Source organism: Nelumbo nucifera, chromosome 5 (assembly GCF_055504915.1).
Source record: "Nelumbo nucifera cultivar China Antique chromosome 5, China Antique-T2T, whole genome shotgun sequence".
In the NCBI taxonomy this organism is placed as follows: domain Eukaryota; kingdom Viridiplantae; phylum Streptophyta; class Magnoliopsida; order Proteales; family Nelumbonaceae; genus Nelumbo; species Nelumbo nucifera.
Genome location: NC_142653.1, coordinates 34,634,467 through 34,662,220, shown reverse-complemented (window position 1 = coordinate 34,662,220; position 27,754 = coordinate 34,634,467). Strand labels below are relative to the sequence as shown.

General features: G+C 37.2%; 2 protein-coding genes and 2 pseudogenes across 2 annotated transcripts; 3 read left to right on the top strand and 1 right to left on the bottom strand.

Annotated features, from left to right (window-relative positions):
• Positions 1-8,614: 8,614 nt before the first annotated feature.
• Positions 8,615-10,920, bottom strand: LOC148791397 (G-type lectin S-receptor-like serine/threonine-protein kinase LECRK3; annotated as a pseudogene).
• A 249-nt stretch (positions 10,921-11,169) lies between these two features.
• LOC148791396 (G-type lectin S-receptor-like serine/threonine-protein kinase LECRK3) lies at positions 11,170-15,686 on the top strand (annotated as a pseudogene).
• Positions 15,687-17,342: 1,656 nt separating this feature from the next.
• On the top strand, positions 17,343-20,068 carry LOC148791395 (G-type lectin S-receptor-like serine/threonine-protein kinase LECRK1). The gene has a single exon (XM_088887202.1). The coding sequence runs from the start codon at positions 17,621-17,623 to the stop codon at positions 19,997-19,999; it is 2,379 nt and encodes a 792-aa protein (XP_088743328.1). The 5' UTR covers positions 17,343-17,620; the 3' UTR covers positions 20,000-20,068.
• Positions 20,069-23,454: 3,386 nt separating this feature from the next.
• Positions 23,455-26,266, top strand: LOC104591102 (G-type lectin S-receptor-like serine/threonine-protein kinase LECRK4). Its single transcript, XM_088887162.1, has one exon. It carries the CDS (start codon positions 23,622-23,624, stop codon positions 26,022-26,024), a length of 2,403 nt encoding a protein of 800 aa, XP_088743288.1. The 5' UTR covers positions 23,455-23,621; the 3' UTR covers positions 26,025-26,266.
• The last annotated feature ends 1,488 nt before the right edge of the window (positions 26,267-27,754 follow it).

The window sequence follows — 27,754 nt, the reverse complement described above, 5'->3', positions numbered from 1 at the left end:
ACATGGCACCTTATCACACATGCAACTTAAAATTACATGTGTGGTCAATACTTAAGTCCGGTTCTCAACGAATCACAGATTTGTAATGGTCTAGGGTTTATTGTGATACCGCATGTGTCTGAGATTTATCGTAGAGTCACGTGCATCCAAAGTTCATCACAAAACCACATGCATATAAAGTTCATCGTGGGTTTAATTAAAACTTGTTTTGGACTCCTGTCAAGCATAAGTTCATGAAAGTGCGATGAGCCTTGTGTTTATTGTAAACATGTGATACATTACAAGTTCATCGCAGGTGGATGATGATCTAAAGGCTGATTGCAAGCATCCATATGGTATTGATTTAGTGTCTTCTAGACTCTAAAAGATTGAGCGAGCACTATGTATTTACAATGTGAACACCCCTAGGGGTTCATGACATCTTTTATGAATAAGATCATAAGTTGTAATGGATCATTAGCAAAAATATTTGAAAATACGACCAAGCTGCTACAACGAATCTTAAGAACAAGAACTAAATGTTAATTTAAAATATAAGTAAATGTACTATCATTTATATTAAAATTGTTTTTCTTCTCTTGCTTTTCACATTCTATATGTAGATTTATTAATGGATTAGGCTTTGGCTTAAATTTGGCTTTTGCTAAAATTTGAATAGGCTCAACTTAAAGCTCGAATTTGACATAGTGTAATGTTAGGCTCGAAGCCCGATCCATGAATAAGTTTATTTGTATATGAGAAACTCTCACATTTCAAAGTATAAAACTAGCATAATGCTTTTTTCTTTGTTCATCATTCAGCCCCAACCTTATTTCCAATGTTCGAACTCTTATATTCTTTATTGTAACTTGACATCTCTAACATTTTTATTTAACGTTCGAATTTTATTTATTCCTTAGGATCCGTTTGCTTTTTAGTTACTTACCTAGGTAAAGTAAGTAATTCCCAAGAAAAACTTACTTAGAGAAGTGCACATATGGATGTTGTTTTATTTCCCATGTAAATAAGGCAGTGGCCATTTTAGCCATGAAAATCTATTATTAAAAGGGTATTTTTGTCCCATTTAAGTGGTTGAAACTTTCCATTCAGGTGGAAAAGTTATTTATCCACGTAGGAAATGGGTACCACTTATTCGAGTAAGTGATACCTAAGAAAATAAACTTTCCCTAGTTCCCACATAAATCTGATAAAAGAACTTGGGTTTCTTGGTCAATCCCATTGACCGACTTCCCCCCCTTTAGTTACTTGACACTATGGGCAAATATTTCGACTATTAATGCTCGTAAATCAAGATAAGACTTGTAAGTAAATGGAGTTAAATGTTATAGAACTCACAATAGAGGATATGCTCATTTCCAAAACATAGGTGCAATCTCGTGTTTAAAATCTATAATCATAAATCTACATACCTCTTGAAGCTTAGAGTACAAAAACCTTAAAAACTATGATGTGCATAGAAATACTAAAGTCTATAGCGTACAAAATAAATATTTCTATAAAGAGAGATCACATTATACAATAATAAGCAAATTTTTAAAAAGGAATTATAGTTATAGATGTGCTCATATGGAGACTTGAAAGATAGGGGTTTCTGATCCTAAAGGGATTCTCATAGACACAGGGAAAAACCCTAAATATCTTACTTGAATCCTAGTTTTTTCTATATTATTAGTTAATGTTCAAAGTCCTTTGAAGAGAGATATAAATCTCATTCCATGTAAATTACCATTTTACAGTCATAACCCTAAGGTTTTTCTACAACCATTCATCTTCTTCATTTCATTCTCTTACCCTACCATTTTTTTTGAACTATCGAAAACTACTCTGTGGCGACCATGGAGTCTATCTTACTTACAAGATTTTCTAGATTGTTTAAATCATTTCTTTTAAATAAGAAATATGTATCAGTGACTCTAGTTTCATTAATCTATAAGTTAAAAAGTTTTATCAACAAATGAAACTAGTATTCTTAATATGTTTTTCTTATCTAAGAAACATATTGGTTTAAACAATCTTGACAATAAATTTATTTTAATTCACAAAATCTATGATTATAAAGAAACACTTTCAAAATGTTAAGTTATGAATTATTAAAAATTGTTATATAGCAAAAACTAAAAGTTAATTAGAAACTTCACGTAAAAAATTTAAGAAATCATGAAAATAGTCTCTAAATAAGTTTTTAAAAAGAGATTATAGAAAATAATAGTTATTTAAAAGAATGATAGTGAATCAATAGACTTATGAGATAACATATTAGCTTCTATTTATAATGAAGGACGTGGAGAAATACGCATATTTCATTTTTGTTTTAAAGATGATCAAATTCAATATCACCCATATTTTTGAAAATATTAATGTTTTAATAAATATATATTTTTTTGGATATAATCACACATCTTTTATTTTTATTTTAAGGATGATCAAATTTAATGAATAAAATAAGAATATAAAACTATTTTTTAAAAATGTTCAAGTTATTTTCTTTGATATCACACATTACAATAAATCATTGGTAAGATTAGTAGATATTATGAAAATATTAATTTATTGTAACGAATCATAGAAACAAAATATTTAAGTTATCAATAGAACATTTAGTGTCTGTTGTTTTTATAAGAAATATCAAAATTGGTGTTTCTACTATAAATGCCAACACTCAATCCAATGCTTATATTTTTTTAGTGAAAGTAATTATCTGAAGTGGTGTAACAAACCACAACATCAATCTTTTAAAAGGTATTGACAAAACATTTTCAAAATAATTTAAGACATCTTTTGTGTATAAGATTATAAATTGCAATGAATTATTGATAAGCCAGTTTAAAAATATAACTAAGTTGTGGTTAATCTTAAAAATATTAAACCAAATAGTGACCCAAAATACAATTAAATGCACTTTTTTATATTCGAATTGTTTTGTTCTAACACATTTCCTCATCTTCCTTATCACTCAGTTTCAAACTTTATATATAATGGTTGGATTCCTATTTCCATTTTTTGTAACTTAAAATCTCAATCATTACTTGCAATAGTTGTACTATATCTTTCTTTTAAAAGATTGATATCTTTGTTTTGTGTTTTTATTATAGATTCTTAAGAATGCCAAAGTTTTTTAAGTATAATAATATATCTTATATTTTTATTTTGAAGATGATCATGTTGACTATTGCACATCTTATAATTTATTTGAATGACGATTATATTTTAATGATTCAAAAAAAATATAATATTGATAATTCAAAATACACACACATCTTATATATATATATATATATAAAGGTGTTGAAGACATCTTATATATAAATATCTTATATTCTTTTAAAGGTGTTGAAGACATGTTTCGCGATTAATACTGCAAACTATAATGAATTGCTATAAAGATTAATCAGGATGTTGGACTGGCACAAAGGATAATGTAATCTGTATGTATAAAGAAAGAAACAAAACAGATAACAAGAAAGTGAAAAAAAGAAAGAAAGAAGAAAACACCAAATTTAATGTAGTTCAACCAAAATGCCTATGTCCACGGGTGTAAGCGTCGAAAAACTGGCTCACTTGCCACTTGGCTAGAAATGGAGTCGCCACTCATTAGATTAGGAAATGGAGGTGATGGGACCCCCAAGAATGGTGTCAAAATTGTTTTGGTTAAATAGTGATTCCCGTAGCATAAGGCATCAGTTAAACCAGTGCAAGTAAGTCTCAGATGGGATAGGGAAGGGGTTAGGCACCCATCTCTCGAGTCCAATAGGTGGGACCCACATGAGAACCCAAAACCCTCTAAGAGAAGTAAAACTACTTAAAACAAATATCTAATTAATTGAAAAAAGCCATTAATAACTAAAAGAAGGTTCAGCAAACCAAGTTGTTTGAAATGGTGAACACATACATATTTTCTTTTTGCATGAATTTAAAGATGTTATTATTAGCAATTCTTTCCTAAATAAGCTTTAAACAATATTGAGAAAAACTCGAAAACATAACATAGATGAGAGCAAAATAGAGCGGGGGTATACTATTGTATTGTCGTCTTATTAAACCTGAATCAAGGAAGCTATATCTCTTGGTAAACTTCTAGAGATTGCTACTCCAACTGATTCAATCAAATGGTAATAAGAGGAAACAACATGACCACACCATGTGGTAGATTAACTATGAATTTAATAGTGAAACACAAGCTTCTAGGAATCTTACTCTTGGTAAACATAAGCTTTACGGAATGAATCTTACTCTGAAAACATATGACTAAGAAAAAAACAAAAATAACATAAGAAAAATAGATGACTCAATGAGCACCTTAAAGAGATCGATCTAAATACAATTTTAACCTCAGATAATAGGATGAGGAATCTAATATTGAAACAACTATTAGCATTAAATCTGAATAATTATCAGTATTAACTTTACATTCATAATACTATTTGAGACATATACATATTAAACCTGAATAACTATCAAGATTAAATTTGAAAGAGTAAAATAAAAGAAAAAATAAATTATAATAAAAGAACAACAAAAATAAAACAAAGAACAACTAAACAATCGACACAGCATATCGCAGAACGTATAGATTTAACCACACATGATAACAAATAATAAATTAAACTCTAGGTCAGGTTCAACCAGGAACTGACTTACGCGAACGAGTCTAGTGGAATCTGCTCCATCGGTTTGATCCCCAACCTTGGACCCTCTCTACCCAAATGAAAGAGGCTGGCGTGAGTTACTTGAGGGATGTCCTGACCAGAGGTCCAATGCTGCGAACAAGAGTTTGGATAAGCTTGGTGTGTTCTACAGGAGACAATCAAAACCACGACGGTCATACGGATCCTCCTAGCCTCTGAAATTGTTATTAATATATATTTTATGATTTATTTGAGTTTAATAATTTATCCATGCATATCTTGATTTTCCGTCCATATCTATGTGTATCCAAAGCGTATCTTAATAGATTATTTAAGATACTATTACTCTTAAATAGATTATTTAATAAACTCATGGATATATATTATAAACTCTTTGGAAGTACTGCTATTAAACTCAAATAGATTATTTATGGTTATATATACGTTATTCTTATTGTTATTAATATATATTTTATGATTTATTTGAGTTTAATAATGTATCCATGCGTATCTTAATTTTCCGTCCATATCTATGTGTATCCAAAGCGTATCTTAATACGTTTCTTATAATTGTGTTGCCAATACACTTTATGTTTCTGATATTTTAAACCTTGCCATCGAATCATCAAGAAGATTAGGAGAGAGATAGCACTACTTCCAAAGAAAATACTAGCACAGTTGACTCCTCAACATCTTAGTTGTAGATGTACCTTTGTTTTGATGAACTATTCTCTCTCTCTATCTCCCCCCCTCTCTCTATCTCTCTTTCTCAACCTCTTAATTTTTTTATTCTCACTTTTTTAGGTATTTGTTTAAGATTAGGTTCATCTTCGTTTTCTAAGGTTTTATTTAATATTGTTTGTATTTGCAAAAACAATAGCAAGGGGCATCATTTCCCATCATGCCGTTACCACTATTCTTTTTTGTGTTATTTGTAGAGAATATGATCTGTACGTGTCAGGTTTTATAGTTTAGAATTTATATAATAGTTGAGATTGATTTTTGTTTTTTGAGTTTTTGTAAAGAAAGAAAGAAAAACAATCCTTTAGAGGCCCTAGATGCCTTTCAAATGGGATACTTTTGTGAAGGTCCTGGTTATTGATCTGTGGTCTTGATTGCGCCTTTTTCCTTTACCTAATTTGTTTCATAGGTTATTTAGGATTTAGGTTCTTCATCTCTATTTCTTTTTTATTTTTTTAATGTCTATCTTGATTTTTAACACTTGACTTGATGTGGTTGGCAGGTTATTTAGGATCTGGATTCTTCATGCCTTTCTCTTCTTTTTTTGTAATCGCTATGGTTGTGTTTTTAATTGTTGGTTATTTAGGTTATGGGCTCTTTGTTTTTTTTGTTTTTCTGATTTACAATGTGTTCTCATTCAGTTCGTTTGTTTCTTATTCAATTGGCCTAATGGTCTTCTCCACTACTCCATGTAGAAATCATATTTTTCTATTGCTATTGCAATTAATTATTGCTGGGGTGACAACCCATGAGGAAGAAGGGTTTCAATAATCCATAAGTGGAGGAATTTTTTGAAAGATTTTAAGAAGGCAGGGCACCAAGGGCAGGCTTGGGTAAGACGTCTTACTACAAGGAACTAGGGGAGTTGCTTAGAGAGAGCAGCAAAATTGACCTTGCAATAGTTCCATAACTTCTAAGGTCAATTCTTAGATAAAGTTACAAATTCTATTTTGAGTATCCTTTTGACATGCTTATAACTAGCTTTAGGAGGACTTTTGGCTAAAAGAATGTTTCTCATTGTAATGTATTATTTAATAATATTATTTTCTATTATTTAATAATAATAGGTATTGTAGAGAGTAGTGTTGCACAGTATCATGTTAATATGATCATTGCAGGTGGACATGTTTGAAATTGTTCTCCATTAAGCTTCATTATTTCATAGTGCTATTAGACGACTTTCTTCATCAACTTTTTTTTTTTGTTAGTGGTTAGAGTTTTTATATATGCAGTTGGTAGTTAGGTTTAAGCTTTTAGGCTTATTTTGGTTTCACTAGATTCTGATTCTAAATGTTTTGTTGAGTTACCTTATTAAGCTATCTTTATTAAGTTGGCTTATATGTTTCTGTTTCAGGAAGTTTTTCTTTGGGAATTTTGCTATTTATTCCTGTTTAAATGTAATTACAATAACTACAAATTCTATTTTTCCCTATTGAGTTGGGTTAAGTTCAAAAAATGCATGTTATTGAGTTGGCTCAAGTTTGATTTATGTAGGGACATTAGAGAGAGTCAGGTTAGGGTAGGGTTGTCAATGGGTCAGATGTACCCAACAAACTTAAACCGACCAAATAGATTATAGCGGTTCTGGTTCCATGATTTTTTCATGATAAATAATTGGGACAATTTCAGTTCTTTCTTGTCCCGAATTGATTCATATTTTATGTTATAAATGGTAGATTTGATAGATAATAAATAAGACAATATTAATTGGTTTAAAATTTTAGTTTATTAATTTATAAACAATTTAGTAAATTTTATTGTTTTTATTAAGGTTATATTATCAAAATTTAAATTTTATATTATTATTTAAATAAACAAATATAGTTTTTAGTATATTCAGATCTATCAAGTTCAAACCCAATAGCCCTAACTGTCAATTGGAACGATTATGGGTCTATGATTTTTCCTAATTAACAATTTGTTTGGGATTGCTTCTACGTAGATCAAACTTGTTGACAACCTTAGGTTAGTTTGAGGCAAACCCATGCTAAACCCAACCTATTATTGACATTCCTAGGTGCAAGCCATCCTTCAAGGTTAATTAATTAGTTAACTAATTTTGAATAGTAATCAACTATCTAGTTAATTAATTGATAATTACTAATAAAATATAAAATATATATTATATTTTTATGTAAGTTATTATTTTTATTTAATATATATACGCATTCCTAGTATTTATATATTTATTTATAATATATATTATAAATATCAATAAAACTAAAAAATCAAAGAACTCAAATAATATATGCAATATACAAGTGTTTATATATGCAATAATAAAATAAAATTCAAAGTTAAATTTTATATATTAATATATTATTTAATTATTATATAATATCATATATGGGTAATGCTAGGCCGTACCAAAGGTTGCGGGCGATACGACCCGCTCAGTCGTAGCATGCTATACCGGCCCATGGACCTAAATCCCCAGGCCTAGCACAACCCATACAATCAAGTCATGCTTGACATGGCCCGTAGTCCATCATGCCAGGCTGCATCAGGCCGACTCAAAATCATGCATATATTTTTTGCGGACATTTCGAAAATAAATGTCACCAAAGATTCATTTTTAGCGTTATTTAGTTTTCCCTTTTTGTGACATTTAGTTCAATTGTCACAAAAACATTTTGTGACATTTAAGTCAAACGTTGCAATAAAGTTTATTTGTTGTGACATTTGTAAAATAAACATCACCAAAAGTTCTTTTTTGGCGACATTTATTTTCACTTTTTGTGACATTTAACTCAATTGTCACAAAAATATTTGGCGGAAAAATTTGGTGGTGGCGGGAAAGATGTTTTAGTGACGTTTAAGTCAAATGTCGCAATAAAATTTAATAAATGTCACAAAAAAAGCAAGGTATAATGACATTTAAGATAATCGTGAGACGAAAATGTTGAATTTTGGCGACGTTTGTTTTAAACGACACAAAACAAACGTCACAAAAAGCGGTTATTTTTGTAGTGCAATGACAAAAAGTACAAATTTCACATCCAGCAGGAGTATAAATCATATTCACAGTACAAACGGACACAGCAAGCTTAGCACCTCTTATTATTATTATTATACAAAGTTGTAGAATGGATAAAAAATGTAAAATAAGAAGGTTTTTAATTTGTTAGACATATTCATAAGTACTAATTATAGACGAAGTAATATAAACTACAAATTAACCATCTCAAGATAACAAATTAACAAGCAATCAGATCACAGATGAAGCAGGAAGAAGATCCTAGAAAGTGCTAGCCATTAATGGAAGAAGTTGAGGGAGGAGGGGGTGTGATCAGAGTCCCTTCCAGCATCAACACCACCTGCTTCATTGAGGGACGTAAAGCTGGTTCCATCTGGACACACCACAAACCCACCTTCACCATCCTCTCCAACTCATCTGCATTCACCTCTTCAATGCCCACTAACTTGTCTAACTCTGAGTTGTCATAACACCTATGCACTCACTCCAATAGAATTATCTCTTCCTCTGCAACTGATAATTCAAGTTTCCTCCTGCAACAAATGATTTCAAGTAACAAGGTTCCAAAGCTGTAAACATCTGCTTTTACTGTTACCGGTTCATTCTTGTGCGACTCTGGGGCTTGGTACCCTCTTGTTCCTCTCGGGGTGGTGAATGTCCTTGTTTGGTCCGGCATCAGCAGCTTCGCCAGTCCAAAATCTGAAATCTTTGCAGTCCATACATCATCCATGAGAATGTTATGAGGCTTTAGGTCGCAATGGATGATATGGGTTTGGCATTCCTCATGTAGATAGAGGATTCCTCTTGCTATTTCTATAGAGATTCTGACTCTCTCTTTCCATTCAGGAAGCATTTGGGCCTTGAAGAGGAGGTCTGCAAGAGAGCCATTTTTCATATATGTATTCACAAACTAGAAGACTATTCAAACCTTCACTGCAGAATCCAAGCAATTGTACCAAGTTCCTGTGGTGGGTCCTCCCAATTACCTTCATCTCTGTCTGGAACTCGGTTTCTCCTTCTTCAGCCACCCTCTCTAGCTTCTTCACTGCAATTTCTCTCCTTCCTCTTGGTAAGGAACCCTTGTAAACCCTTCCAAAAGCGCCCCTACCGAGCTCTTCCTTGAAATTATTAGTTGCTTGTGCAAGCTCATTATATGTGAACGATTTCAAATTGATTTCTTCAACAAAATCTGACTGAAGATTTGCATTCTTTGAGATCACCTGGTAGCTCCATATCCTGTTTCTGTAAATCAAGAAGCCACAAGAAACAAAAGTTATCAAAGATAAGGCCATAAGAACAAGACCCACTATGAGAAACTCTTTGCCGAGTCTATTGGTAATGATTTTATTGACAACAATTGTTTTGGAATGGGTATCTCTACTTGAGCTTCCAATTCTCGACTTAATGAAAGCTCTTATGGATTGACTCGCAGTTCTCTTCCCATATCTCAATGGTAGTTTCAGCTCCCTGCAATATTGATCTTTATACAGAGCCACCACACAATTACAGTCATCCAAACAACCACGTTCACAATCTCCTTCACTAGATAGCCATGAAAGTGCATATTCATCACTTCCCATGCCGTGTTTTCCCAGGGTGAGATGGTGTAGTTCGTGTTATTACTTCCTAAACAACCCTCTTCTAGATTGACACTCAGTTTGCACCCCACGTATCTCCTATTGGGATCAATGAAATCAAAACCAAGAGGACAAAGGCAATCGTGGGTTGCACCATTCATGGTGCAATAGCTGTTTAACCCACAAATACCTTTCACAGTACAGAGATCTTGTTTATTAATGGCAGACCACATGATCGTGAAATTCAAACTACTATTAGTTCCAATTTGATGCAAATAAAGACGCAAGACACCATCACTGTCAAATGTAGCTCGATACAAAACCTTTCCTCTGGTGGGAAATCCACCTTCAGTTATATTCTTTATAATGAATTCATCATATAAACTACTGATCCCAAAAAAATTACTGTGAAGAAATAATACCCCATCTTCATTTTGATCCAGTGACACGTTCGTTGAGCTTACTTCTTTGGTGTCACTTGACCACTAAGCATATCTTCCATCAAGAAAACCTGTTAATGGATAAGCGACGAGATTCCCATCGCTTTGCATCAAAAGCCGAAACCTTCCAGTAGAACGGTCAGTTTCTGAGATGCTGGAATAGAGAAACTTGGATGGTGCGAGACTCAGTCCTACCAAAAGTGTATCGGTTGGATGATCAAAACTGGTCCATAAAGCTTCTAGATTGGAATCATAGAGCACAAAATTACCTTAGTTGACATGGAAGCTGTGAAACCACTGGCTGGTTTAATCTTTTCTGTCTATTATTCATTGAGAATTCAAGTATATATATACATGAATACAACCACAGAACTCCTAAGCTTATGGCAACTAGAACTCCTATGTTTACAGGGACTCAATCTTTCCTACCCTATCTGAACTATTCATGATAAGAAAAGAAGATATATATATAAAGAGGATATATACGTGAACGGACTCCTAATCCTAACAGAAGCTTGAGAAGCTGGCTTAGTAGCATTCGTAACTGGATCAATCACCATTTATGAATACTAAGACCACTTAGTTATAGAACCAATTGCGAGTAAAAATATAATGCCGTACGTATACATGGAATGAGGCCTCTCCAAGTTGCAGAGTTGAAAACTTAGTCAAAAGTTGCATATTTGAATGGTATAAATTGTGACTGTGTGCTTTTGATGACGTTTCAACACGCTTTATTGAGCTTGAGGCCTTACAAAAGCTATTCCTATTAAGATGAAATCATAATAACACAGAACTACGTCTTGATCATGGCTGCTCATTTTCTGTTTCTTATCTTCTCTTCTATCGTTCGTGTAGTAATAGCTCAACAGCGACCATCCAACATAAGCATAGGTTCTTCTCTCTCCCCCACCTCCAACCCATCATGGCTCTCAAGCTCTGGACGATTTGCCTCTGGATTTTATCCACAGGGCAATGGCTTCGCCATTGGAATATGGTTTGCCGGAATATGCGAAAAGACAATCGTGTGGACAACAAACCGAGATGATCCACAAGATGCAGGTACTCTATAAGCACCCCATAAGTCGCAATGAATCAATGCAAAACAATCAGTCACTTTATTGCCGCTTTGAATAAAAATATCTCTAGTTTGCTTTGCCTTCAAACAAACATCACAGGTTTTGTTCTTATTATTACTGATATTAAGAAGCAAGCTAACCGTTTGATGAGAAGGGTGTTTCAATCTCCGATGCCACAAATTGCTTGACCCAATTCAATCTGTCTTGTAAGCACGAATCGGCACCACACCCTTGAAGACATAGACCCCATCAAGCTGTTCACCCGCACCAATCAGAGTCATCGAGATGCGGTCTTGTATCACACACAACTTATTAGTAAATGTCACAATACAATCTATGTCACGAAGTAACCAACCTACTGACAATAAATTACAATTGAGTTTTGGGACATATAATACGTGCAGCAATTTAAAATTATTTCCAAGTTGAGCAGTGTCTTCTTTCACGGCCTTGGTGTGTGCACTGTTGGGTAACCTAACAGGACAATGTGCAACATCATAGGTGTCGACGAGCACATTTAAATTCCCTGTCATGTGATGTGACGCCCGAGTCAATAATCCATTCAGTGGAGTAATTCCTACTAGAAAGTTTTTCATTAGTCCCGGTTTTGTAAGCATTAAGCATGCTTACAAGAGTCTGCCATTACTCGTCATTAAGCTCGCTCAGTCCGGTTCGGTCTCCGTCAGTCACAGCTGCATTAGCAGCCACCTCATGCCCCGCTGATGACTGAGCAGCATGAGCTTTTGCCGATTCGTCGTAGTTATCTCCTCTCAAGACCATCGGACTGATAATAATTCCAGGATTATCTGATGGATGCAAATAGAAAGGAGAAGACGATCCAACAGACTTACTCGAGCTCTCACCGTTCCTGTCGTTGTTGGCAGCTGATGTAGCACAATCTAGTCACTCCTAGTTGGCGCTCGCGTGGCTGATCATTGTATGTTTCTAGCCACAACGTAGGTACTTCAATCTCTGCGGGGATCACTGTTTCGGTGTCGTAGGTGATGTTGAAGGGTGTTTCTCCCGTGGTAGTCTTCTTCGTGGTCCAGTAGGCCCATAGGACACTGGGTAGTTCATCTGCCCACAATCCTTTAGCTCGGTCCAGCCGTGCCTTTAGTCTGCGGAGGATGGCTCTGTTGGTGGCTTTATCCCCACCTAACATGGAAACAAGTCCCATCATAGCGGGAATCCAGGAATTGCTCCACCAAACCCGTGAGGACTCCAGTATATAAAGACCTCACCCCCCAGGGGCAAAGTTAGGCAAAAAGGGGGAAAATGATGCTTCTTGCAGGCAACCAGTTCCTGCTGTCTACAATGATGAGAAGATCATCTTCTGCAGGGAGCAGCCGGGTTGCACTACACCAGGGAGCTCCACTTCAGCCCCTGAGTCATCGGCTACCTGGGAGCAGACCAAATGACGAGGTACTTAGCCAAATGAAAATGATACGTGACCAGAAACGATTACATCAATTGGCGCCGTCTGTGAGAATACGCTACAAAAAGCTAAGTTCTCATTCTACAAAAGCTAAGTTCTCATCCTACAAAAAGCTAAGTCCTCTTCTCCCAGAAAATAAAACCTCATCAGTCCTCTTCGCGAGGTCCCCTCTACAAAGATGAGCTCTTCATGGTTTCTGCGGAAGTTGGTGGCCAACAGACTACATGGGCGCCCTTGCTGGTCGAGCCTTCCAAGGCTCTCGTGTGAGTTGGCGACCTAAAGTCAGTAGTGCTGCCCCCGTTGGTCGAGCTCCTAGCAGCTTCTTGTAGGAGTGGGTGACCGGCACCACGAGGCTGATGCAGTGCAATCATAGCTCTAAGGTGCCCACTCGACGACCTGTGTGCGGCCTAACACAGGCACCGACCTGGCAATCTGGCCTAAGCGCGACCTGGCAGCCTGGCACTGGCGCGACCTGGCGATTTGCAAGACGTGCTCGCCGATGAATTCGGCGTGCATATCCAAACACTCCCATGATCCTTGGAAGTTGGCCCACGTGCCAAGCGATCTAGAGGGTGGTCAACGTGCATGGCAGTTACCTCCAGGAATCTCGAACCACTTAGATGACCTCGCAGAGATCTCAGATATGGTGTGTGAAGCCCATGCCAGACAATGCTTGTATAAAGGCACCAACCCCAGAAGCAAGTAAGCAAGTTCTAACTCTCAGACTGTGATTTTTAGCTTGCAGTCTACTATGAGAGTACTGACTTAAGCATCGGAGCATTCCTGCCGGGAAACCCCCCGGGAGTTCTTCCTCTTTCCTCTCATTTCAGGTACCTCTCAGGAGCGACGCGAGCGCCAGATAGGAGTGACCGGATTGTGCTACATCAGTAGCCATGGTGATCAATCAGCAAGACTCATCTGAGACGATCAAGCAAATGGTCGAAGATGGCTTTGGTGTCGATGTGATTCCGTTGCTCAACGTCAGAAGTAATATCTAACCCAAGGTGATTGATTATTGCAAGAAATATGTCGAGTTTGATTCCAAGAAGAAGATGGACGATCCTAATGAGGCTCACGAAGAAATCAGGAACTGGGACTCAGAGTACATCAACGTCGGTGTCGATGAGCTTTACCATCTTATAATGGCTGCCAACTACCTTCATATCAAAGGGTTGCTGGATTTGACTTGCCAGAAGCCCGCTCTGATACCATGAAAAAATTTTGAAAGCCAAAGGTTGTTGTTTCGATTGTTATCTCATGATATATATACAAACTCGATGGAGTTTCTTGCTCCAAAACGTTCTAACAACCCGACGTCCTAAATGCAATGCAACTTCTATCTCCAAAAGACTTCCTAATCCAAAAAGAATATCTTCCTACAAACACGGCTGCTAAAAACAAAGCTTCCTAACTGTACAGAAATATACAGATCCAGGATCTCGTAGGACTCTCGCGTATTCTCATCCAATAGAGGGTAACATTACGATCAAATCAAGGCCAAGAAAAGACCATTGCTGAAGCTCCGCAATCCGCTTCTTCTGCTTCCATGCTTGATTTGGGCAACTTCATTCTCTATGGTTCTAATGGGAATATCAAATGGCAGAGTTTCGATTCCCCAACTACGACCATTCTACCAACCCAGCGCTTGATGACAGGTAAAAGAGCTGTTCTCTAGTGCTTCGGCAACCAACGACTCAATGGGAAGGTTTCGCCTCAAAATGTAGTAAGATGGAAACCTCGTGCAATACCCTATTCAAACTTCTGATACTGCGCAGCACGCTTATTGGAGTATAGGTACGGCTGATGAAGGAGCCGGCGTTACATTAAATTTTAACGAAGATGGCCACCTGTACTTGCACAACGGCACCGGATTCCAAATAAAAACCCTGTATGCCAGAGAGAATTCTACAAATGAAACAATCTTTTACCGCCTGACAATCGATGTGGATGGCATCATACGGTTGTATGCCAACAGTTTGGATCAGAAAAGTGATTGGTCAGTCAAGTGGTTCTCACTGACTAATCGTTGTGACCCCAAGGGTCTATGTGGCCTAAATGCGTACTGAAGACTAACTTTGGAACTGCCTACCTTTGGAAGATGCAACCGACGCACATAGGAATGAAGGGAACATTGGAAGAGAGCTTTACTGTATCTTCAAGAGGACTGATTCAATGATTCTTGGAAATGTGTAGCAACATTTAATAGGATCACTAGCAGAGTTCCTCTTCAAAGCTGAAAGAGTACTAAGTTGGGATCAAAGAGTGGGAATCGGTGTGAATATAGCAAGGGGTATCTTCTATTTGCATGAAGAGTGTAAGACCCAAATCATCCACTGCGATATAAAGCCCCAAAACATACTCATAGATGAGAATATGTGCCCCAAGATTGCAGACTTCGGATTGGCAAAACTATTGAAGCTCGACCAAACTGGGACGTACACAGGCGTTAGGGGGACAAGGGGGTATGTGGCATCGGAACATGCCCATAACAGTGAAAGCAGATGTCTACAGCTTTGGAATTGTGTTGCTGGAGATGGTATGTTGTCGTCGTAGTGTGGATATCAGTCTTCCTGAGGATGAAATAGTTCTTACAGATAGGGTCTACGACTGTTACATGGCTGGTGAGCTAAACAAGCTACTGGGTGATGAAGAGGTGGAGAAGAGAGGATTGGAGAGGATGGTTACTGTGGGTCTTTGGTGCATCCAGGATGAGCCATCCCTCCGTCCCTCGATGAAGGTGGTCTTAATGTTGGAAGGGACTGTAGAAATTCCAATTCCTCCTGATCCCTCATCTTTCCTAAGTACCTCTTGAGTTGAGCCATGTTAAACGTTGTCGCTATCATGCCCTAGCTATACGCCTCTGCTAACAACTTAAAGGGATCGGTCTTCAACAGTTTTTGATGGTTCTGAAGAAAGTAGAGACAGCAAATGCATGAAAAACTTGATGTTGCAGAGGCTACCTTTCTTTCGCGGTTGTACTATCCTTTATATGTCATCCAATCTCACCTCAATCCTGCGAGAAGGCAACAATAGTGTTGTTTTTCGTTCTCTGCAACTGTGAAGTTGAATTTCTTTGTCCTTAAACTGATGTTGCTGTTATTTTTTATGCGGTATCGTTTCCTCATTTCCTGGTGCGACTGTGCTGTTCGCTTACCGTTTTCATCTTCTCATATATAGTCTCCATTATCTATCACAACAAAAGCAGAAAATACCAAGATATCGTTTCCTTATTTCCTGGTGCTCGTTTACCTTTGTCAAGAGACTCAGGACTCTGTTTCTTCTTCATGGTTAAATTTCATTCTTAATTTAACGTGGTTCATATAAAGAATGGCCGATAAAGGCAACGAACTGGTGTGATTATAGAGAATAACATATTTTCATGGCAAACTAATAATGTGGATTCCAGAGCTGCTATGGTCATTTTCAAGTTCGATGTCGAACCAATTTCAGTGACATTTGCAAAGGATCACTGAAAATTCCCATAAACTTCACCTAAACTTTTCCAGACTTTTATAGGCGCGACATTTGCGTAAAATGTCGTGAGAAACTTTCCGCGACGTTTGTATTTTTTGTAGTTTTAGCGAAGGGCAGCTGAATTGAACGGTTTGCCCTCAAATTTGCCAATTGGAGAGAGTGGTACTGTGGCCTGTGTTGAGCAGAGAGACTTTATATTTCTTGGCTGTCTGGGGCCTCCCGTATCCCGGACCTAATCAGCGGGGCACACCTCTGACGCTGGCTGGCCTCACCTCTTAGGGCTTTAAAAACCATGAAAAAAAATACCTTGTTTAAGAAGTGGGGGTCGCTGGTAGTGGCAAAAAGTTGATCCAACCCGGGAATCCGATCCAACCAACCCCGAAAAAATAGTGTTAAGATCTCACATTTAGCTTTCTAAATTTGAGGACGACTCAACCCGACCCAACCTGGAAAAATTGGGTTCCATTGTTAGATTTAATTGGGATTATTTATATATTATTTTAGTAAATGACCAATTTTTATTATTTGTTGATAATTAATAGCAAATATTGTAAATGACCATTTTTATTATTTGTTGATAATCAATAGCAAATAAATTTATAACTGATTTTTGAAAAATCGGCTGATACCAAATAAGCAATTTCTCTGATTTCTCTTCTGAGAGAAATCATTGATCATCAAAAGAGTCAGCATGGATCCCAAACATCTCTGAAGTCAATGATGATTGATGTTGCAAAAAGTAGAACCTACTAAAGCCACTACTTTATGAGAATCGGATTTATTGTAAACAACAAAAGGAAAAAGAAAACAAATGCCAAAGTGAAATTGTGTGCGTGTGTCTGTGTGTGTGTGTGTGAGAGAGAGAGAGGCGGAGGGAGGGTCGCTTCTGGCAGCACCTTGTTCACTATAGAAATGAAGTTTCTGTGAATGGGGGTGGTTTAATTTAATGGGGTTAATCTCAACTTTGGCCTTCAGAGAAAGGGTGTTTTTGCACATTTGTTTGAAAGAATGCGACCGGACAAGTCAATTACTCAATTTATTTTAGTCTTCAGAAATGACCACCCCATTGTAGAATTTGGTCGAGATCAACGTTGACTTACAAATCACTCTCGAGAAAGAAATTTTAGCATACCTGGGAGCACTCTGCACTCTTTGACTGACGTGTTGTAACCGTTTTGTAACATATCACGAAACTTCTTCTTTGTAGCAGATTTGGACCCTCCCCACTCCCTTAAAGCTGCAGCGTTCTGTCTTGCACCCTCTCCATCTCTAATGGCGTCTAAGCTGCCTGTATTCTTTGTGTTTGTGTTTCTCTCCGTACTTTGTTTAGTTGTTGGGGCTCAACAAAATCTTTCAAATTTGATCAATTTGGGCTCTTCGCTCTCCCCATCCACTCAACCCAACTCATGGCTCTCATCCTCCGGCCGATTCGAATTTGGCTTCTACCCAGAAGGCAAAGGCTTCTCCGTCGGAATTAGGTTGGTTGGAAACCCCGAAAAGACAGTTGTCTGGACTGCAAGACGCGACGACCCACCGGTCTCCTCGAATGCTACCCTAGCTTTGACCAAGGAGGGTTGGCTTGTTCTGCGGACAGAAAAAGGTGAAGAGATAAACATCACCGGCGCGTCTGATCCCGCTTCCTTTGCTTCATTGCTCGACTCTGGCAATTTTGTGCTCTACGACAATGTTTCAAATGTGATCTGGAAGAGCTTCGATTCTCCCACTGACACCATATTGGGTGGTCAGAATCTAACCAACGGCAATTTGTTGGTTTCCAGTGTATCAAACACTGACCACTCAAGTGGACGATTTATTCTCTATATGCAGTCAGATGGTAACCTTGTTGCTTACCCGATAAACACCACAGCCGAATCCCTCAACGCGTATGATTGGACGAGCACATATACCGGAGGAGACAGCATCAACTTAAATCTCGATTACAACGGCAACCTATTCCTCAGCCAACAGGGTTCTTTGCTACTCCTTCTAGTCAACCTGTCGTCGTCCAGCTCCAGCGGACACGGGGCGGTTGTTTACCGTGCAACACTTGACCCCAATGGTAATTTCCTGCTGTATTCTCATAGCTTTAGCAGCGGTGGTAGCGCCACCATGAAGCTTGAGTGGTCGGCGTTGCAAGACCAGTGTGAAGTCAAGGGTTTCTGCGGCTTCAACAGCTATTGCGCTCTCATGGGTAGTGAACATGATTGCCTTTGTTTTCCTGGTTTCAACTTTATCGATCCCAATCAAAAGTTCCTCGGCTGCCAGGGTGACTTTGGTCCAGAAGGTTGCAGAGACTGGAAAGAGGCAGTGAAACAGTACACGGTTATTCAAATGAAGGATCTGGTTTTTCCCGTACCGCCTTACTCCGTAGTGCCAATGACGGAAGCAGATTGCAGCAAATCGTGTTTAGAAGACTGTAATTGCGGAGCGGCGCTGTTTGATAGTAATGGGAATTGTAATAAACTAGATCTTCCACTGCGATATGTAAGAATGGGTCAGAACGAGTCTACCACAACTTTCTTAAAGGTGAGTTCTGGATTCCCAGGTAACAGAAGCTCAACCGGTTCTGTGAAGCCACATGATCCGAAAGATAGAAAGAAAAGAGAGGCCCTAGTGCTTTTGGTCAGTTTTGCTTCCGTCACATGTTCCTTTATCGCCATTGCAATATATAGCTTCTGTATCCACCGACGACAAGCACGGAATTATATAAGGTTGTCAAGAAATTGTAATTCGGTACTCACCGAGGAGTTTTCTCTGCGACAGTTCACTTACAATGAACTCGACAAGGCAACAGGCGGTTTCAAAGAGGAGTTGGGTAGGGGTTCTGTTGGAGCAGTTTATAAAGGAGTCTTATCACCGGGTGACAGAATTGTAGCTGTTAAAAGACTAGAGACTGTGACAGAAGGAGAAAGAGAATTCAAAGCAGAGATGAGCGCCATTGGGAGAACTTATCACAGGAACTTGGTTCGGTTGCTGGGCTTCTGCGTTGAGGGCTCTAAGAGGCTTCTGGTTTATGAATACATGAGTAATGGCTCACTATCTCAGCTTCTCTTCAAGGTTGAAGAACACCTCATTTGGAAAGAAAGATTAAGAATAGCACTGGACATAGCAAGAGGCATTCTCTACCTACACGAGGAGTGTGAGACCCACATCATCCATTGTGACATAAAGCCCCAAAATATACTGATGGATGAATTTTGGACGGCTAAGATCTCGGATTTTGGGTTGGCAAAGCTATTGATGCCGAATCAGACGAGAAGCTTCACCCGAGTCAGAGGGACTGGAGGATACTTGGCACCAGAATGGCAAAACAATATCCTCATAACGGTAAAGGCTGATGTTTATAGCTTTGGGGTTGTGCTGTTAGAGATTATATGTCGCAGAAGCAATATGGAGGTGAACGTCTCAACAACAGATGAGATAATTCTTTCTAGTTGGGTTTATAAGTGCTTTGTAGCTAAGGAGTTGGATAAGCTTGTGGACGATGATGATGAAGAGGTAGACATGAACAAACTTGAGAAAATGGTTAAGGTTGCACTGTGGTGTATTCAAGATGAACCGGCTCTTCGTCCTTCAATGAAGAATGTGATCTTGATGTTAGAAGGAACCGTGGATACACCCACTCCTCCTCCAAGCCTTTCCTTTTCTTAATGTTGCAATTTCTCCTTTAATGTAGTGTTTTATGATCCATATATATAATATATAATATGTTATGCTGAATCAAGATAGCATATATTCTGTTTGAAATAATGTTGAAAATTCTTCATATCATCTAGAAATTACAGAATTTACGTGCATTAAGTCCGAAATTTCAAAATCTACATAAAGATCCTCAAATTAATCAACCCATGTTACCCATCAAAAGAGCAACTCAGGGACCATTTCGTTCACAACCGGAAAGGTCTAGCCCCCTCACCTGTGTGGTTCAGATTGAAATCCGAATTGAAATCTGAATTAGCTGGAATGAATTCTCATTGGCTATTCCCTCAAATAAGGGAATGTTATTCCACCAGGAATAGAGATCAAAATCAGCCCCCACAAGATTGCTCCCATAATATAATTACTCCCATAATTATATTTTATAATTAAAATATAAAAGAAAATATTATTTTTTAACTTTTACATATATAAATATAGTCTGATTGCTAAACAGATACTGTTATTAACATCCATAGTAGAGTAATTGTGTATATATTTGGCATCGGAGCTACAGATTCTGCTGCTGACTGATTGGAAGCTGAGAAAAAAAATGGTGTCTTTTTTTTTTTTTTGTTTGGAATCATTTCTGCTATGTATAGTAGGACGTTTCTTAGAGCAACAATAATTTTTTTTGTTTGATACCAATGCTTCACGCACTGTTATCCACTATCCAGTGCCACATGCATCACTGCCATCTCGCATCCCTGTTGGCAGTAAGGAGCTGCAGCTGCAGCTCCAGGAAACGCCAAATTTGACATTTCTCCAAGCGATGCCTTCCCGATTTTCAAGGCATGGCTTGGAGCACCATTTTTATGGAAAAACGGTTTCAAACAAACGTCTGTTTCCTAGAGCACCGTTTTTTTCTGACATAGCGCTGATGTGACACTGTTTTCTAAGCAATGGCAACGATGCCAAACAAACGTTGTATCTAATGTTGATTGGGTATCGGATTTTCAGAGTCCATTGACAGCCGTAAACCTCTCCACTTCTCCTCTCCAAGTCAACACTAGGAAGAGAAAAGTCTTATTCTTGTTAGCAAAGTCTTTAATTAATTTGACTATATGAAAAGATGCTTCCTCTCCTTCACTCCCTCTAATCTTTTCTAAGGTATAAAAAAAAAAAAAAAAAAATCATATTGGTGGATGCCCCCTAGAGCTGTTTTCTTTAAAATGGACATTTTTTTTTAAGGTTTTGAGATTTTACAACCCATATATAGATATGGTATGAGTAAAGTATAATATTAGGCTAAACGTGACCTTTCCATTCAATAATATATCAGAGTATATCAGGCTAAAATACCCTAGAACTTACAAGTAAATTACCAATATATATATATATATATTATACATGCATTTTAAATTGAAAATCTTATGTTTTGTTTCATCATTCAATAATTCTCTCTTCACTCAAATATATGTACATATACACATACGTTTTTACATGTTTTAATCAAATAATTGAAAATTTTGAACTTTATTCATGTTATTTTACTTGTTTATTATTTATGTATAATAAAAAATTAAATTTTGGTGTGTGAGGAAAGATTGAGTTCTAAAAGCCCAATCTAATGCAAGTTTTGGAAAAGATAGTGATGGGAAGTTTGAGAGACACAAAGGGTCCAAAATTTACAAAACCCTCCCTTAAACCACTGATTGGATATCCCTAAACACCTCCTTAGAATAGGGTTATAAATAAATTGAATTCGGATCAGAGTAAAATCCAAATCCGATCCAATTATTGAAAACCTGCATTTGAATCCTATCGGATTTGAAGACCTTGGATTCAAATTTGAATCCTAGATCTGGATCGGATTTGGATTTAAACCAATTCCTCTTTAATTTTTTAAAATACAGAAAAATAAAATGTTAATTACATTTCATCTTTTATATATAATAAATTAATATAAATATAACATATTGAATTTATTATTTATATAACATATAATATATGAAAATATATTTTTTATAATTTTAAATAATAATTATATAAAATTTATATATTAAAATCAATAAGCACTAAAATATAATTAGATTAGATGGAATCAAAGTCAAATCTGATTCAATTATTAATCAGGTAAAGATTATAAAATTCAAATCTAATCCAATTATCTAAACACGTCATCTCTGAAATAATTGCAACTAATACCTTGAATTGACAGGGCTACCTTAGTGTAGTCATTTCTTTCTATTTTTATGATCCACTAATTTGGTAGTCATTTAGTGTTATTAAAGTTTTTGGTTTGAACATGAAGAAATGCCGTGAGATTGGGGGTATGAATCAGTACCCACAGCCACCTGTTATCTGAAACATTAATTAGTACGGATACTTGGACTCTTCTTCTGAGTCAACGTTCGGGCGTCATGGTTTGATGTATTTTACACAAAGACCTGATAAAAAGACTGTAATTCACTTCAAAAATTTAAAATCACAGCCACCTCCTAATCTATTAATAGCCGTTTTTATAGTTCAGTCCACACTAGACTTAAGATTTTTATGGGTGGACTGAATCCTGCCCGTGAATTGATGTTAAATTTACGGGTAAGATGCAGTATATAGGGAGCTACTAGTAGATTAGGAGACATTCTCCCTGTACTAGTAGATTATTACAATTAGCCCTCTTCCCCCTATAAATTACATCCTGCCCGTGAATTTGGCATCAATTCACGGTCAGGCAGTACTTTGGGCCTAGTAAATTCTGATCATAAAAACATCATATAAAGTTTCATTTTAGTAAAAACCTTCCTTATAGTTTTGAAAAGTTCTGCAATTACCATCCTTTCATCATTTTCTCAATTTATTATCAAGAAAAACTATTATTGTCTTTTAAGTTATAACATTATCCTTATCATTTGTTAAGAAATCTTTTAATATAACCAAAATGCCAGATTTATGCTTTTAGGCTTCACTCAATCATAATGAATTTACAAAATTAAATTAGATATATATATATATATATATATATATATATATATATACAAGGGTAAAGTGAGTATAACATTATCCTTACTATTTATGCTTTTATGCCAGATTTATGAAATATTTTTGTAAATTTCCATTTGAATTATATATATATGTACAAGGGTAAAGTGAGTATTTCCAAAAAAAATAAATGCATTAGGCAAAAAAAAATTGAATGCATTAGGCCAATGTTTTCTGACTGAGATAATGATGGCAGGGAGGTATTTTTCAAAACTGTAGAGAAGGTTTTTGTTAAAATAAAACTTCGGGACAAAGAGCGTTGTACCCAAAAAGGAAAAACAAAGAATTTTTTCCACGCGCTTGTGAAAATCATAAAATGAAAGAGCGTGTAGAACGGGTTATAAAACCGATTAATGGGCCAGTTTTCGTGGGCCTTTGTAGGGAACAGTGGAGTGTCCAACCCGTAGCCCATTATTGAACACGCGTTGATGTGTTACTGTGTGTGAGCTCATCCCGTTCGGATGTTAAATCCTCTCTCTCTTAAGTCTTGACGGGGTCATCGCATCGGTGAGCAGTGGGAAGGGTCCGTCCTACATATCCAAAACTCTCCACATAAACGCACAAACAATTCACTCAGCCTGATATTTTCTGTAGAATGGCGTCTGTATTTTCAGCACTCTTTCTATTTCTCTGTGTCATCACTCCAATTGCAGTAGAAGCTCAACCCAAAATAATAAGCTTGGGCTCTTTGCTTTCCCCCGCTACTCAGCCTTCTTCATGGTCATCACCTTCTGGCCGATTTGCATTTGGATTCTATCCTTTAGGTGATAATCGCTTTGTCATTGGAGTTTGGTTGGTGGGCAAACCAGCAAATACACTTGTCTGGATGGCGAATAGAGATGACCCACCGGTCTCGTCAAATGCTACTTTGCGCCTAACCATGAACGGTAGAGTAATTCTCTCTCCTGGAACTGAGCCAGGTGAAGGAAAAAGCATTACCTCTACATCAGTCACCAGTTCCTATGCATCCATGCTGGACTCCGGTAATTTTGTGCTTTACAGTATTTATTCCGGGGTTTTGTGGGAGAGTTTCAGTCATCCGACCAGCACCTTATTAGGAGGTCAGTTTCTATCCACGGGGAATCAATTGATTTCCAGTGTATCCGAAACAGATTGCTCATCTGGACGGTTTCGTCTCAAGCTGCAGAACCCATACGCTGTTCTTTACCCCATAAATACCCCTGACTTAGTATTTGTGGAAGGTTATTGGAACGTCATTGGACATGGATCCAACTTGTATCTACATCTAGATAATTCTACTGGTATTCTATCTATCCGCAACGGCACCGATCACGAGTTTTGGAGATCGAAGCCCGACTTAAGCTCTCTTTCCGGTGTCAATGAGACCACCATTTTCCGCGCAACACTTGACAATGATGGAATTTTCCGGGTGTATGCTCATGGACCCAACTCGGTGTCGACTGTGTGGGAGGCACTGAGCATGGACAAACGGTGTGAAGTCAAAGGTATTTGCGGTTTTAACAGCTACTGCAGGATGATGAACAATAAAACCGATTGCCTATGTCTTCCTGGGTTCGATTTTGTTGACCCCAACCAGAAGTCTCTGGGCTGCCAAAGGAGCTTCACTGGTCCTGTATGCAAACATGGAGAAGGGAACATTACGACGTCGTATAACGTTGCTTCTCTGCAAAATATATCTTGGGGATCATCCCCTTACTTTTCTGCATATATTACAGAGGAGGAATGCCGCAAGTCCTGTTCAGAAGACTGCGTCTGTGGTGCTTCAGTGTTCAAAAATGGGTGGTGCGATAAACACCAGCTTCCTCTGAGATACGCGAGATTGAACATAGGCAGCACTGAATTGTCCACTGCTTTCTTTAAGATTGGTACTACGAAGAGTCAAATGGAAAACAGTACCCAGCGAAGCCCAGTAAAGCCAGTGATTGTGACCGAGAACAAAATCAGTTCATTGGTCCTTGTTGCTTTGGGTTTCTTTGGGTGCAGCTCATGTTTTGCTGTTGCCATCTCTGTTTTCTTTGTTTATAGCCACCAAGTTCTAAAGAATAGATTGATGGCAGAAATGGGGAGTCTGGGTCAGAGGGATGAGTTTACGCTACGGTTGTTTTCATACAATGAGCTCCAGAAAGCAACAGAGGGGTTCAAGGAGGAATTGGGTAGGGGATCCTTTGGCGCAGTTTACAGGGGGACTCTTTCTAAAGGTAAGAAAGTGGTTGCTGTAAAGAGACTAGAGAAAGTAGTCGAAGAAGGAGAACGAGAATTTCGGGCTGAGATGAGAGCAATAGGGAAAACCCATCACCGAAACTTGCTTCGGTTGCTGGGTTACTGTGCGGAGGGTTCAAATCGACTTCTGGTATACGAGTATATGAGCAACGGATCACTTGCTAACCTTCTCTTCAAGTCCGAGAAACGCCCCTGTTGGGATGACAGACTGAGGATTGCATTGGATGTAGCAAAAGGGATTCTCTACCTCCATGAAGAGTGCGAGGCCCCTATCATCCATTGCGATATAAAGCCTCAGAACATACTGATGGATGATTTTTGGACTGCTAAGATATCCGATTTTGGCCTAGCCAAGCTGCTGATGCCGGATCAGACTAGAACTTTTACCCAGGTCAGAGGGACCAGAGGGTACTTGGCTCCAGAATGGCAAAGGAACACACCCATATCAGTGAAGACTGATGTTTACAGCTATGGAGTGGTGCTGTTGGAGATTGTTTGCTGCAGAAGGAACATGGATGTTACTGCATCTACACCAGACGAGATTGTTCTTTCTACTTGGGTCTATTATTGCTTTGTGACCAGACAACTGAAAATGCTTATACGTGATGAAGATGTTGATATGAGGACGTTGGAGACGATGGTTAAGGTGGGATTGTGGTGTATTCAAGATGAACCGGTTCTTCGCCCTTCAATGAAGGCTGTGGTTCTCATGTTGGAAGGCATCATCGAAGTACCTGTTCCTCCAACTCCTAATCCTTCGTTCGTGTCATCTGAGGACCCGTTTGGGTCGCAGTAATAGGAGTTTCCTATGAGATCAACCGAACTGCTGCAGCACGAGAAAGCCCGGCGGTAAGTAAGTACCAAATGTTTGCAGGCCGTCGTTGAGCTGGCCGATTAGACCGTTTAACGCCAGAGAGAACTGGTCAGACCGGCAATTCTCCAAACAGTTGTACGGATTTAAGTTTCAAAATCACTAAATGAGTTATATTGTAATTATTAATTTATTATAATAAACGTTAGAAAATTATACATTAAAAATTAAAACAGAGAGTGGTAAGGATGTCAATGGCCCCGGTTTGATATGGGCGTGAATCAACCGATGAAACCAAATACAAAGCAAACCACCATGAAATCTGTTCACGGGCTGGGTTGGGTTTTGCATCTTTATAAACAAATAAACAAAAAATGATCACGTCAGTCCAATTTTATAATATATTAATTATATATTCTTAATAATATTATATATATATATATATATATTATAATATTCCATATATTACAAACAAGGTTTAAAATATTGGTATGTATCAGTTTTCCCGATATGCCTTTACAGGGGATGTTTTGAATCGACAAGTGGTTCAGGGGGTAAACCATCCTTAAATCAGCTCTTCTGAACCAGATTCAAAATAAATAAAATAAAAAATACCGATACAGGCCAATACGCCATACCAGCATATCACTCAGTATCAATATTTTGAACCCTGATTATAATATATAAAATATCATATAATACTTTTTTTTGTTACTAATTGCATTGTTACATAATGTACAATATATATTATTTATTATTAAACAATGAAATGTGAGCACACTAGTGTATTATTTCAAACAGCACTTGTGAACTTGTGATTTTGTTTTCTCCGTTAAAAACATTGGAGTGTTTACATTTTATTGAGGGGTCTGTGGATTGTTTTATAACCAAGGTCGCAAGAAATGTGATATCTTCCGAGCTCCGAGAGGCCTAGACAAAAAGCGAGGCTACTCTGAAGTCTGTTTAGTGTAAGAGAGAGATTGCCAAAAAGTTTAAAATGTATATGAAAGGGAATCTGGAGAAAGAGGGGGAGACCGGAGAGAGAGATGACAGAAATAACACTGTAACAAAGAACAAAAGATGTGCTCGAACTGTTTGGTTTACCCTTATCTTTTAGTTGTTAGGATTGAAATTTGAGAGTTAAAATTGAACCATCAGATTGGAATATGGATAACAGTAGATTATAATATATTAATAATTAATATACAATAGCCTAATATTCTAATATATGTGGCACTCCTCCATTAAGACACGTCATTTTAAAGATTTAAATAAAATGGACATATGTCAAATTTTGATTAGTGGTAGTTCAAGAAAAGAACCCACTAACATGCAGAGTGGAGCCCACCACAATGCAGAGTTATGAGAAGTGGGAAGCTCCCACTTTTGATCATTTCCTAAAAAAAAGGAATCTATTTTATAAATTACTGTTAATTATTAAACTAATTACTTAATTTTAGCTATTGATTATTAATAATAATCTACTTCTAATTACTTAAGTACAGCTATTAATGACAAATAATATTTATTGTTAATTATTAATTAATTAGAGTTAACTACTGCTAATTAATTAATTCCAGATATTAATTACTAATAATAATTACTCACCGATAATAATTAATTACTTAAAATAATTTCTGCTATTACTTAATTGCTGATAATAATTAATTAGTGATTATATTGCTCATTATTAATTCGGAAAAATAATTTCTTAT